At 38.3% G+C, this 15,258-nt stretch overlaps 1 protein-coding gene across 1 annotated transcript; it reads left to right on the forward strand.

Annotated features, from left to right (window-relative positions):
- Positions 1-486: 486 nt before the first annotated feature.
- HTR1A (5-hydroxytryptamine receptor 1A) lies at positions 487-2,972 on the forward strand. The gene has a single exon (XM_075182961.1). It carries the CDS (start codon positions 1,029-1,031, stop codon positions 2,262-2,264), a length of 1,236 nt encoding a protein of 411 aa, XP_075039062.1. The 5' UTR covers positions 487-1,028; the 3' UTR covers positions 2,265-2,972.
- The last annotated feature ends 12,286 nt before the right edge of the window (positions 2,973-15,258 follow it).

Here is a 15,258-nt window from a genome sequence, read left to right on the forward strand (position 1 = left end):
CCTGAAGATGGCACCAAACTACCTTCCACTCTGCACTGCTGTCCAGGGTCCTGAAACATAGTCAGAAACATTAGACCAGCAGCAAGTGTCAATAAATAGCCGATGTGAACATATGGACATGAATCTGACCCAACAACATGACCTATAATCTAATGAGAAATAAATACGTGGTTTTAATTACCGAATGTACAATCATAGTTTATGTAAATAATTTTGTAAATGTTTATAAAGGGATAAAGCATGTACAATAAACTGTCATGGGTATATTTTCTGCTGAGCATGGCTACAGATTGTTACCATCATCCTTTGCATTGAACAGGTTAATATATAACATACTGTACATTCTAAAGAACGGAAAGAAAACTTTTATTATAATAGTAGGTAGGTGTGATTAGAAATAACGCGAGCATGTTAAGTGCTACTGACACTGGGGGGTTAGTTGTGTCTGTCGCTGACACAGTAAAAGAGATCAGGATATGTAAGCTTATACCAAAACCGATCTTATGTGGAGAGTGAACACACCAGCGCAAAACTACGGTGCCAATCTCAAGAGCTCCGCCCGCTTTCCTTATGAAAGGAACCTCCATAAAATACAATACAAGCACAGCGATGGGGAAATACTCCCACAGTACGCTGCTGTACATTATTTAGTGGCAAGATAGTGATTGAATTGCTTTTCATTCCTCTTTTGAGCTATCAGCTGCACAGAGTGCGCAGGGGGGGACCAAAGGAGAGAGATGGATTTTATCTGGTAGAGGTTCTTGGATGAATGTGTCCAATGTCCAGCTCACCCTATAAGCGCTGACGTACTCTCTTCTCCTACACACTGTGGTATTCAACTCTTCATCAGTCGCCAATGATTCGCCGAACCAAGAAACGCAGACTGGAGTGGTATCCATCACCTCTGAAACTATGCCTGATTTAAAGAAGCGGAAAGCTGGAGTGGAGGCGTCCCTTTCACAAAAAGTGAATTAGTACAGGACGTCCTACAGCGGCCACTTCTACCTGGACCTGTCCTAAGGTTTGTGATGGATGCTTTTAATAACACTACCTCTTCGGACTACTCTTCAGAGAAGGGGAACGGTACGAAGTTCGAGGAGGTCGCCCTCAGCTACCAAATTATCACTTCTCTCTTTCTGGGGACTCTGATACTATGTGCGATTTTTGGCAATGCCTGTGTGGTTGCAGCCATAGCATTGGAAAGGAATCTTCAGACAGTGGCCAATTATCTCATTGGCTCCCTTGCAGTCACCGACTTGATGGTCTCCGTTTTGGTATTACCCATGGCAGCACTTTACCAAGTATTGAACAAGTGGACCCTTGGGCAGGTAACCTGTGACATTTTTATTTCTTTAGACGTTTTGTGTTGTACCTCTTCCATTCTTCATTTGTGCGCTATAGCTTTGGACAGATACTGGGCTATAACAGACCCAATAGACTACGTGAACAAGCGGACACCTAGACGAGCTGCTATTCTTATTAGTCTGACATGGGTAGTGGGGTTTTCAATATCCATCCCACCCATGCTGGGCTGGAGGACACATGAAGACCGGTCTGATCCTGATGCTTGCAAAATAAGCGAAGACCCTGGTTACACCATTTATTCCACTTTTGGTGCGTTCTATATTCCATTAATTCTAATGTTGATATTATATGGTAGGATATTTAAAGCAGCCCGATTCAGGATTCGCAAGACTGTTAAAAAGCCTGAGAAAAAGAAAGTGGCAGATACCTGTCTGACAGTCTCCCCGGCAACCATACAGCGGAAAAGCAACGGGGAACCCAGCAAGAACTGGAAAAGGAGTATAGAGCCTAAGCCCAGCGCTTGTGTGAATGGGGCAGTGAGGCACGGGGAGGATGGCGCTGTCTTGGAGATCATTGAGGTCCATCATCATATTAACTCTAAAAACCACCTGGCTCTACCAAACCACTCGAGTGACCCCACATCTCCTACCTGCTTCGAGAAAAAGAACGACAAAAGCACAGATGCAAAAAGGAAGGTGGCTTTAGCCAGGGAGAGGAAAACAGTTAAAACTTTAGGTATTATAATGGGCACCTTTATTTTTTGCTGGTTACCATTTTTCATCGTTGCCCTCGTTTTGCCGTTTTGTGAATCCTGCCACATGCCACGCTTGTTGTACGACGTTATCAACTGGCTAGGGTACTCAAACTCCCTCCTTAACCCTATCATATATGCTTATTTTAATAAAGATTTCCAAAGTGCTTTTAAGAAAATCATCAAGTGCAAATTCTGTAGACAGTGAAGGAGATCCTGTTTGTTTGCCTGCCTTGTTCTCATTATAAAGCCCATTTTCCATGCTTGTGTCCTTGAAAGCCTTGAGTAAACTTTCATTCAAAGAGTTAATTATACATCCGTTGGGCTCTGTGGCACTTGATGGACCCAGACTTACATTGTGTTGATCTAAATGAAACCTATGTTCAATGGCTGCCATTATTTCAATGTGAAATATTAGATACTGTATTTATATATTCGATATTTTTTTTTTCATGGCCACTGATGACAGTGGAATAATTTTCAAATTGTCTTCTGAAACTATTTGCACAGACCAAGGGGCTGACGATCTGTTGCTTATTGTTATTCAATGTGAACTAAAAAAAGAAAGACGGCGGTTGAGTAACTATTGTACTGATACACGACTGCCATTATGTAACAACTTTTTATCTTCTCCCCATGAATTGCGTTTTGAGGGAGCGATGGGCTCTGCTTGTAGTCTCTGCAATTCCCATCGCCCATCTCAATGTAAGAAAATAATTCATCCTATGCATAAAGTCAACTGTCTATAATAACTTAAATGGAATAAGATTGTCTAATAAAAGAGAAACATTAAATCAGTCAGTATTGTATGTAGACATGTAATTATGGCCTGAATGTACAGTATTAAATCGCAATATTCGCTGGTGATAATACAATTCGCAAGTTTATTGCAAATAAACTTTGCCTTGCAGTGCAATCACGTAATTTGTCTTTGTGTAATGAAGAAACTAATACATTTGTCCAAACTCAGTGAAATCCTTTACAGGAGCAGACGTTTCAATGGAGAATAGCTGTTTGTAGAATGTACTGTACTAAGTGATAGTGTTATGCAGAACATCGGTGCCTTTGTTGACAATAATGCCCCATATGAATCGATAACTAGTTGGTACAGTAACATCACTTACTGTAGATCAGATAAACACAAACCGCCGGTCTCTCACTGTATGTGGAACTACAAGTCCCAGCATGCCAGGGGAGTCGAAGTCGACAGGGTATTTTGGGGTTTGTAGTTCTATAACAACTGGTAAGTCGCATTTGATCTTAACAGAGTCACAAGATTGTATTAACCCTTTAGTGCCGCTGCTGTGTTCTGCATGATGCTTCTCATCCTCATAAAAGTATTGCTGTTTACTGAATATCATGGTTCATCTTATAAAGAACGCTACAGGTGGAAACATCATAATCTTCAAGAACAGTAAATGGTTTGTGACACTCATAGTACGTGACCATTAAACAGGTAGTATGTGATATATTGTTATTAATGCCTTTTGAATGCTGACACGATCTATATACTACTGAGATATGTTGCTTTGCATATGACAGTTCTTGCCGTTTGTATTCCCTTTTCAAAATGTAATAATGTGCTAGTGAGGATGACAGAATGGTCTATGATGTTAACATTATCTAAATGATCTTACATTAGCCAAGTATCCTTGGATAATGTTAAATATAAGACATCATAAAAGAAAAACTTTGAGTGAAGTTTTCAGATATATATATCTGCAGCTGACATTTAAAGTGTAACTGTGAAAGTTTGGGATAAGTGAGTCTAAGGTAAGTACAATAATGTAACCTGGTTTGTCTCAGTGTTTTGGTTCCTGTTGCATTGCAGACCAGGATAACTAAACTAGCTCAAGGCTGTACCCTGCCACATTGTTTTTGCTAACTAGAAAGTATAAAAAAGTAAAACAGTTAAGTTTTATTTTTAAAATATGTAATAGAACATATGCACCAAAGTACTGTCTGTAACCATAGGCATTTGTTAATTAATGGAAATTATTGAATAGAGATGGGGAGATGTACATGGTGATGCAATGCACATTTTAATAACCTAGACAATGAAGTTATCAATATAAAGGCAATGCACTGGGTCTGTAATGTAGTAACATGGGAGAAGAGAACAGGGTGGACTTGGTAAGGATCTCAGCACTCTCCGCCCTATTCCTCCTCATTCTCTTTGTATTTCCAGCTCTCTCCCTCGCTTTCACCTCTCTCTTCACCCATTCTCTCACTCTTTCTGTCTTCATCTCTTTCTCCCTTTCTCTTTCTTTGTTACTCTTTCTATCTCCCTCTCTGTCTCTTTCTCTCTTTCAACTATCCCAGTCCCCTCTCTCTCTCTCCTCTCTCACATTCTCCCATTATCTCTCTATCTCTCTTTCCCCCATTTTCTCTCTCCCTCTGTTCCTTTCTGTCTGTTTCTCCATCCCTCGCTCTCCCTCCTTCAACCACCTCTTCCACTCTGCCTCCTTTTCTCCCCCTCTTTTTACTCTCTCTAATTCACCCATCTCCCTTTCTCTCCATCACCCCCCCTCTCTCTCTCTCTCTCCATCTCATCCTTCCTATGTGATGATTTCTGCATCACCCCCTCTCTCTCTCTCTCTCTCTCTCTCTCTCTCTCTCTCTCTCTGTTCGTCTCATCCTTCCTATGTGATGATTTCTGCATCTCCCCCTGCCCTCTCTGTCCATAACCCTGTCTGTCTTTCTCTTCCCTCTCTTTTGCTCTCTCCACCACTTCTATCTGCCTCTGCTTTTCTCTAACCTACTCTTGCTCTCACACAGTCTAATTTCTATTTTCTCCACTTGACTGATTACTTTAGTCACCCAACTGTACAGAATTAAACCAGGGAAAAAGTCTTCCTCAGGTCTTATGAAAACTAAAATGTTTTCCCCTGCTGCTCTCGGCTCACTCTCTCAAAAGTAATCAATAGTTTTCTTGTAAGTTGAAAGAACCAGCAGATTGTATAAGTCAAGTGACTCAATGATTTTTTTTCCTAGTTACTCTGCTAGTTCATAACTCACCCTCACACTAGACTGAACAGTCCAACATTCCACTGATAAAGAGCAGAAGGGAACAATCTAACAATAGAAGGAGCTGCACATGGAACGTGACATTTATGCATGTTGAAAAGTGTCACTTGTTTTAGATGGTGGGATGATGGGTTTATTGATGCTGATCATTGTTGGTTTATTATCCTCTCAGTTGACTTAAAATAATCTTCAGCATTCTGATATAAACCACCCACGAGTTTTGCATATATTATTTATGATTGTTTGCCACATGTATCAGATCTTTGTTCTTGTTGCTTCTATCTGTCAGATTTCTCAATAAAACATGCATAGTTCTCAGGTAAGATGCAATTAGTGCATTGTATTGTATACATAGGGATCCTAGATGATGTGAGCATTACTGCCACCAAGGGCCTCATTTAGAGGTAGAACTACACAGCAATTAAGAGGAGCAAATTTGTTTCTGGACAAACCATGTTGCTGTGCAAGGGGTGCAAATGCATTTTTTTTTCTTTTGCATGCAGGGAAAATAATGACTGATGTTGCATGTTGCAGACAAGCACTGGACAGCTTTATTTTAACACTGATTTAGGGTTGAGCTGGGACACACCCCCTCCCAACTCTAAATATATCCTCACATTTTAAATTGAACCCCCCCTGCAGTGCAACATGGTTTTGCCAAGGTGCAAGTTTTTTCCCTTTGTTTGATTTGCCCCTAGCACAAAATAATAATTTTGAAGGCATTTTTAGCACTTGTGTCTTTATATCAGAGCTCAATTTTGTTTGATTGCCTTTATCTGTGATCCCAGCTTCCCTAGAACTCTAAATGATATGTCCTTTAAAATGTTTCCTACTTGAACATATTATCATAACATCCTCCTTTAGGAGTAAATTTTAGTCTCTGAAACAGCAGAAGTTATTCAGTGGATAGTGTATAGTGCTTACTTATTAAGGGGTATATTTACTAAACGGCAGTTTGAAAAAGTGGAGGTGTTGCCTATAGCAACCAATCAGATTCTAGCTGTCATTTATTTAGTGCATTCTACAGAATGGCAGCTAGAATCTGACTGGTTGCTATAGGCAACATCTCCACTTTTTCAAACCTGCCATTTAGTAAATCTAGCCCTAAGTGTCTGGAGGATCTGTGACCCTGAAAGTTTGAGAATATCTGTTGAACATTGATTTACACAGGTTGAAGTATATAGTAACAGCATCACTGGGAACATATATGCTCAAGTCCAGTCAGTGTGTGCATGGAAGGAATTTTCTCATGTTAAATATGATAGGGAATTTATAAAGGATGGTACTCTGTAATTGTTGTAGTTTTCTCAGCATATTTAAATTGGTTTGAATGAAGATTGTCTTTAAACCTTAGTTTGGTTGACATTATTAAAGAATGCTTGGTCTCAATGAAACAATTTAAAGCTTGAGAGAGATCTGTACATTTTTTGGCGGAAATGGCAGATTCCTATACTTTACAGCGAAGGAGGCCAGGAGATATTTAAAAACAGTGGCATGTTCTGTGCCATGAAGGGAGTCATGAGATTGGAATCATGAGTGAGAATGTGTCATTTGATTGGCTTCAATTTATGCTCTACTATCTCTGGTTAAGAATACGCCATTATTGGAGCAGACAGAAAAGTCTGTTCAACACTTTACATTACTCGCTAGTGATATTATTTTTACAAAGATTGCAGGAGCAATCACCATTTACATGGCAGTTTATTAGAGGATTTACATGGCAGTTCATTAGAGGCTTAATAACTGAGTATTCAGTCCCACAGTCTGTTTCGGTAGCGCTTCATATGCTAAGCAAAATACCTACAGATGCAGCAAACTTTAAATTGACATTTATGCATAACATGCCATTCCTTTCAATATAATGTGATGCATTAGATGTCAGTTAATGAATTAAATAAAGTTTGCTACATCTGTACGCTACTGAGCCACAAAAATGATGACTGTGGTCTGCCTGTGGTCCGGGATTCTGCAGTGGTCTACCTATAGGTGGGATTCTGCAGTGGTCTACCTATAGTGGGATTCTGCAGTGGTCTACCTATAGGTGGGATTCTGCAGTGGTCTACCTATAGGTGGGATTCTGCAGTGGTCTACCTATAGCGGGATTCTGCAGTGGTCTACCTATAGGTGGGATTCTGCAGTGGTCTACCTATAGGTGGGATTCTGCAGTGGTCTACCTATAGGTGGGATTCTGCAGTGGTCTACCTATAGTGGGATTCTGCAGCAGCCCTCGCCTATTTCATCCTTTAAATACTCAGTGGGTTAAGCATTTATTCAAAGAAATGGCATGTGAATGGTGTTGCTAATGTATTCCTGGCCAATTTAAGGTGGTCACATACTGATTTCTTTGTAGAATTTCACATAAGGTTTCAATCCTCGCAGATTCATCTCTGTTTGGAACCGTGCAAGTCTTTTATAAGAAGTGAACATCAATCCTAGCCACAGTAAAAGTAACATATCCTTTTTAATGCTATATATATATATATATATATATATATATATATATATATATATATAAATATATATACATTGATAAGTTTCTCATTAAGCAGATTTATTATATTTTAGATATTTAGGATATTTGGAAAACATATTAATTTTCTATTATAAATAAGTGATTACTGTGTTTCCTGTGCATAGGTAGCTGATGTAACACATATACTCAGAAACCTTTCTGAATGCCTATTACAGTAATATAATATAATTCTGAAAATTATTTAAACAGTGCAATTGTTAGCTACAGGTAAAGTTGACATTTTGATATGCTGGTCAATATGTTTCATCGTAGCCTGAATTACTGCAGTATTTTACTAAATTAAAAAGTAGGCATTTTTACATTTGCATTCTGTATTTGAATGGAAACGAGGAGCTTGGATCTATACTGCATTTTGTGATGTGTCAATCATGCAGTGCATGGCTTGATACAATAACTCAGGTCACATCTGCATGTTGAATTAATTAAAGTCAGATTAAGCTCAATCCCACTCTAAATTCTTGCTTGGGTCAGCAAATCAATGCTTAATGCAGTCTATTATTCTTTAGACAGTGTGCTCATTATAGAGAGGGACTAGAATTCATCATAAAATACAATTTTGTTTTGAAGATACACTAAGGTCATAGGGCCTGATTCCTTAAGGATCTTAAATGAAGAGGTATCTTATTTCAGTCTCCTGGACAAAACCCTATTACAATGCAAGGGGTGCAAACTAGTTTTCTGTTTTGCACAAGTTAAATACTGACTGTTTTTTCATGTAACACACAAATATCAACTTTAAACTTCAGTGTACAAATAAGCTATCAAGTATTTGTGTGCTACATGAAAAAACAGTCAGTATTTAACTTATGTGCAAAATAGAAAACTAGTTTGCACCCCTTGCATTGTAACATGGTTTTGTCCAGGAGACTGAAATAAGATACCTCTTCATTTAAGATCCTTAATGAATCAGGTCCATAGTTACAATGGTAGTAACATATCTGAGTCATTAGGATGGTTCTGTACATGGCTGTTTGGTAGTCCAATTCCCCAACTCACAGGGCCTGATTCATTAAGGAAAGTAAGGCAAATAAAGTGAGTATGTTTCTCCTGGACAAAACCATGTGACAATGCAAGGGGTGTAAAATAGTTCATTATTTTGCACAAAAAGAAAATACTGGCTGTTTTTCCAGGTAGGATGCAAATACTCAATAGCTTTGTTTTTACACTGACATTAAAAGTTGACCTAGGACATGCCCTATCCCAATTGCAAATCTGTCCTCACATTTTAAATTTATCTCCCCCTCCAATGCAACATGGTTTTGCCAAGATCCAATGTTACTCCTTTGTTTTGTTTGCGTTACTTTCTTTAATGAATCAGGCCCATAGACTGCAGGATGTCCATCTATGTATTCTCTCTCTCTGTCTCTCTCTCTCTCTCTCTCTCTCTGTCTCTCTTTCTCTCTCTCTCTCTCTCTCTCTCTCTTTCTCTCTTCCAACTTTCCCTCTATACCCGGGGAAGATTTATCAAAGAGCAAAAAACAGTATTCAGTATTGGCAAATAAAAAAAATCGCTCTATTCTCAGCATAATGCATTTTTATTTTTAATATTGTTTAAATATATTTTTTAAAATAAATTTAATCTATTTTTATACAGTTTTTTGTCTTTCTTTTCTAGTGATTCTGAAGCCCACGTCTGGGTTTTCATTCCCTGTGTACATGTGTGAGCCAGCTTGAGAGATACAGGGACTGGCCTGGTGCAGTGGTAAGTCCTTACCGCTTTGGGCCAGTATCACCTGGGCAGTTAAGTATCACTCATAATCCTACTTGTCACCAGGATCGGGGATTTAGTAATAAATATGCCCCCTTATTCTCTACTTCGGAGCTGCAATCTTCAGTCTTGTAGCTAGGACCTAGTTAAAAAAATATTTGCCTTCTATATAAGGAAGAATATGGATTTTCTTAGATGACACGTAGATAATGTGAAATAATGAACTGTCCTGTAAGTTGATATTTTGTCTGCACGTTTTTATAGCAATCAAAAAAGTCTATTTCAGAATGTTTAACAGCTATTTTATTTATAAGAAAGTAAAGAACAACGCTGCTACTGTGACATATGCTATTAATTAAGTTCAAGTCAACTGGTCTTGAAGATCCCCAAGCAGTCTAGTTAGCCAATGAATGTCCTCACAGACATGGTCATCAGTCAAACAGATTTCCAGTTCTGTCCAACTAAATCTGATAACAGTTTAGTTTTGGCAGATCCAATCACATCTAGCTCACACGTGGTTTTGTATCAGTTTGGTGTTTAACTACTGAATTTGACAATAATATCCTCACATGGGCCATAGTAAGTGAATACTAGCATCGGTTCCAATGTGAAACATATGCGCTGTCTTTTACTTTCCATTTTATGTGTTCAATATTTATTATTTAATGAACTGTTCAGCATATAAAATGCTATGATGTAATATTTTTGTGTTTCAGAAGGTTCAACACACACTCTGGACCTAGTTGGTGCCAACATAATACACTTAACTCCATTTTTAATTAAATATCTAGAAGAAAAAAGTGACAAATAGCTGCAACACCAAGGGGTATATTTACTGAACTGCGAGTTTGAAAAAGTGGAGATGTTGCCTATAGCAACCAATAAGATTCTAGTTAGCATTTATTTAGTACATTCTACAAAATGACAGCTAGAATCTGATTGGTTGCTATAGGCAACATCTTCACTTTTTCAAACCCGCAGTTTAGTGAATATACCCTCAAGTATTTTAGACACGCTCTTTCCTTTTTGCACAGTATGGTGTGATTATATAGGCCTGAACTTGAGCAGTAATGTCATATGCTGAAATTCATCTTATACAAATGCTGAAGGTCCGCAATTGAGTAGGTATTGGCACAGATAAGCTTTTAATTTAGTATTATTTTCCCTTTAACTAATAAACTAAGCCTAGACTGACATTTTATTTAATTTAAAATGCTTTTAGCTTTTCTTTTTTATTGCTGTGTCCAGCGTTCTTTAAAGAAACCCACTCAATCGCACTCGGGAGTGTTTTTCATTAGAATTTCATTCAAGTGAATGGAGACATATTTTAGATGATGAAGTGCCGCAAATGTGCTATAACAACCTGGATGAAGACTGGGTAGGTGAATATAATTTGTAGCATAGAAGACCCCTCCACCCAAAAAATAAAATACCCTGCTTTTAAATTTCCAACTAAATTTACTAGTGAAATTACTTGTGCTGAATTTATGTGAATTTATGAGGGGGCTTATACCAATACGTTAATTAAGCACAGGTAACTACAATACTAAATAAGTGGTAAGTTTGGGAGCAGAACATTTTGAAAAGGGTGGTGTAAGAGAGTCTATCACAGTATTTTTTTTATTACTTTGAAAATGAATACGATAATATTAATAATGCTAGTGGGGCGGATAGGCTTGGCAGATTGATAGCCTTTGTTTGATTGTAGCCCTTGCTCTGTTTTACCCCTTGTCCTTGTTTACACAACTAAGCAGTTATGTTTGTTGTACATTGTATATATACATTACTGTAAACGTCTTATTAATTCTATCAGACAATGAGATATGGCATTCTTTTGACATATTGTAAACAATAAAATGTGATTTGCCATGTTATTTTGAGTAATTGTTAGTGAATGTCATCTATTGGAAACAGTAGTAACAAAGACTCGTTTGAAAGGAAATGGAAGTTGGGACAGTTTGTTAAAAAGGCCTCGAGCAGACTATAGAGGCCGACTGTCAGACATGATCAGATCTCTTTCTGTACAGTTTGTAGAAATATTTGTTATATTTTGGCAATAGCACATTTTGTCACTAAAATTATTGCAAAAATATTTTGTTTCTGATTCAAAGAGGGAAAAAAATTATTTAAAAAGATATTTTGAGTTTAAAGACCTTTGCTTATAATCTAAATGTATTATTTGTGTCTGACATAATTTGTCATTCAAAACAACATATTACATGACAATTTATAGCAAATCTACATATATAATAATATCCCATGAACAAAGTTTCTGTTATTTGTTACATAAGTTTGTTCAGGACCATCGATATGACTAAACCGTAATTAAGTGTTTTACACATCTTTGCTTTCTGTAATAGTCTACTGGGGCCTCGGTTTAATGGAAGTTTAGGTATTCTATAAATGTGGAGGAATATAATTAGTGAACTACTAGTGTTACCAACCCTAATGATACAGATATTTTACGATAAATTGCAGGAGCTTGAAAGTCAGACTTACTTTACTGATCTAAAGATATCCAACAAAAAAATGGCTTATATCTCCTGGTAATTGAAGGAATCCATTCTGCTTTCAACGTGTTCTTTGTTTTTTGTTTTTTTGTTATTTGTTTTTATGCAGGAATATGGTTAAACTTTTAGGGGCATATTCAATTGTTGGCGTTACAGCCAAAAGTACGGTTATAGGGCAGCGCGGTGGCTAAGTGGTTAGCACTTCTGCCTCACAGCACTAGGGTCATGAGTTCAATTCCCGACCATGGCCTTATCTGTGAGGAGCTTGTATGTTCTCCCCGTGTTTCTGTGGGTTTCCTCCGAGTGCTTCGGTTTCCTCCGACACTCCAAAAACATACTGGTAGGTTAATTGGCTGCTATCAAATTTGACCCTAGTCTCTCCCTCTCAGTCTGTGTGTACATGCTAGGGAATTTAGACTGTAAGCTCCAATGGGGCAGGGACTGATGTGAATGAGTTCTCTGTACAGCGCTGCGGAATCAGTGGTGCTATTTAAATAAATGGTGATGATGATGCGGTAATAGTGCGCGTAAATACCGGTATTTACGGTACTTTTACCGCTGGATTTCAGCTCAGGGAGCTGCGAGCTGAAATCCGGCTTACTATTACCGTAATACCGGTAATAGTTTTTCTGCAGCGGAAACCGCAGACAATTGAATATGCCCCTTACAGTCTAAAAAAGAATAGGGGAAGAATAACATCCAAGTATAATATTGCTGTTTAATAAAACTTCAATACAAAGGTTGCTTCCACAAAGTCACCATCACACCAAACACATTAAACACTGACATCGTAAGTGTAAACTGCACCCTGTAATTTACACAGAATTCCAAGCCCCACAGATCTTTAGATGTAGCAAACATTAAAGTACTATGCAAACTGCACAAACACACCTCTTTATCTGCCTTATGGGCCGGTGTGCTTGTCACACTTAAGTGTATCAGTCACGGCGGCCCTGCAAAACAGATAAATTAATAAATTATTTAATGTAAAAAATAAAAAAAAATACATGCTCCCTCCCAAACAGCACTAGGGTTGGTCAAGCTGTTTGGGAGAGGGTAGACATCTTTTTTTTAATAGAATATTTTTATTTTTCTCATTTCTTTCTTAAAAATAGCATGGTCTGTTGCACCAGGAGATAGCACCCGCAAAAGATACATCTCCTTGCGTTGAGACCCATTTACGTCTGCTTTCAACTCAGCATAGTTTGTAAAGAGTGAGACGGGTCTCCTCCTTTCACCTCCCTGCGCAAGAGAGGTGGAACAGGGAAGTTAGTGGACAAGCCTAGCCTTTACATGGTTAGGCTTGTCCACTATCTTCCCTGTTCCACCTCTCTTGCGCAGGGAGGTGAAAGGAGGAGATCCGTCTCAGTCAGGGTGTAAACTGAGACGGATCCTTAACTTTAAGGGCGGCCCTAAGTTTGCGCTTCTGAAATCCATACGATGCCACTTGTAGTTTAATTTAATATACAAATGGATAGCTAGACAGATGGAGTGAGTTTTGTCCTCTTTCGTTAGGCAACTGTTTTATTTCCAGTGTTTTTTTTAATCCCCAACTTGTCTAGCACATTGGATAGAGGTCCTATGTTTAAGTGGTTAGAGCAGGTGGGTAGGAGGGGGAAGCTGAACAGAAAGTACACACATAACTAAATGGCAAGGTATAAGCTGCACCCACCAGCTTAAGCCTTGCACTAAAGTCATACAACCAATATCAATACCATATTGCAACCAAGTGATGTTGCAGAAAACCAGCATCTCCGGGCCAAGAAAAGTTATTGGCAGTTACCATACAGTTAGTTAAGCCATCCTCCAAGCCAGTTATTATTATTGTTATTTTTATTTATTTTTAAATCAAGGAAATTGCAGATATTTATTCTTAAAGGCATCGTAGCTTAAGCAGAGTTATGTGCAACTAGATAGTGTTCAACTTGGAGTGCTTTGAAGAAGAGAAGCACCCAGTGCCTATAGGGAGGCATTTCATTGGCTTTGAGATGATCATAAACATCTTGGGCACTTCCCTCTTCAATCCCTCTTCATATCAGTTCCAATCAAAAGTTGTCAATCCTGCAGGAGAGGGTGCGATTTAATGCCGCTTAGGTATACATCCCCTTTCATAATTTTATAATGCACTTGAGATAACTAATAACTCGGCAGATCCCACTTGTGATTGTTTTCCATTATGAAAACCTGCATGATTTTTCCAGGAAGGATAATTTTCAGTTGGACTCTATAAATATTTTTGCAAATAATTACCCAAAGAACATTTATAATGTTTGTAACAAGACAGCCTGTTAGGGGACAATTCAATTCCCCTCGAAGTAGCGCAGCGTTAAACCTGTTACCGTTATCACAGCAAATTTAACTCTGCGTTAAATCTACCGTGATAACGGTATTTAAGTGCACTTACCGTATTAACAATAATAACCGTAATAATTAGTGCACAGGCCGCGTTACTTTTTACAGTAACGCGGACAATTGAATTCCCCCCTTAGAGTTTAATGGTTTATTTAATTTAAAAGGGCATAATCCTATCTGACACATGGGAAGGGACATATATGAGAACTTATAGAGACATTATAACAGAGACATTCACCCAGGAATATAATGAGCTTCAGGACACACCTCCAATAAGTCTGTTATTACTGCAGTGTAAAGCTGGGTACACACTACATGGTTTTCGTCCAATATTCGGCTCAATCAGCCGACATACGACTGCTCATTCAAAAGTTGGGTCAGTGTGTGTTGTGACACGATGGTCGAAAGTCTGCCCAAATGGACGATTGTCGCCTCATTTGATTGGTCGTAACGTTAAATATTTTCATTCCAATCTCGTTTCCGTTGTGTAGTGTGTATAAACTTCCGACCGATCCACAGCAGTGAGTACGAAATTACAATCATTGCTCACGACAACATGGCTGTAAAAAGTCGCTAAAGGGACGTCCGCTCTTCCCTTTATCGTCCTAAACAAGGCTAGTGTGTATGCAGTCCATGGACCGAGCAATCGGACCATCGATCGCATGTAAAATCGCTCGGCATAAAAAGTTGGTGGAAAATTCTGTAGTGTGTACCTAGCTTAATTGTGTGGCTGCGGTCATATCAGTTACTTTACAGATGAACGAGCCACCCTGTGTTGTGGTTGTGATTTTGTTTCCACAATCTTACTCATGTTTTGGTGTTTGCTTTGGTTTTGGAAAAGTCAGCCTGTTGATTTGCTTTTGGGTTTGGATTTCACCAAAAATATAGCTTTGATTAAAAATGCTAAACAAAACGCATGGAATCATGTAATGTTGAGCTGTTTTATTCCTAAATTAGTATTTATATAATTACATGCATTTATACAAATGTAGTTCATTTATAATGTAATGTGTTTATTTATAGATTATTTTTTTGTGCCAACACAATTTCTTGCATTATACTCTGCTTTGTT

This window comes from Mixophyes fleayi, chromosome 1 (assembly GCF_038048845.1).
Source record: "Mixophyes fleayi isolate aMixFle1 chromosome 1, aMixFle1.hap1, whole genome shotgun sequence".
Classification (NCBI taxonomy): domain Eukaryota; kingdom Metazoa; phylum Chordata; class Amphibia; order Anura; family Limnodynastidae; genus Mixophyes; species Mixophyes fleayi.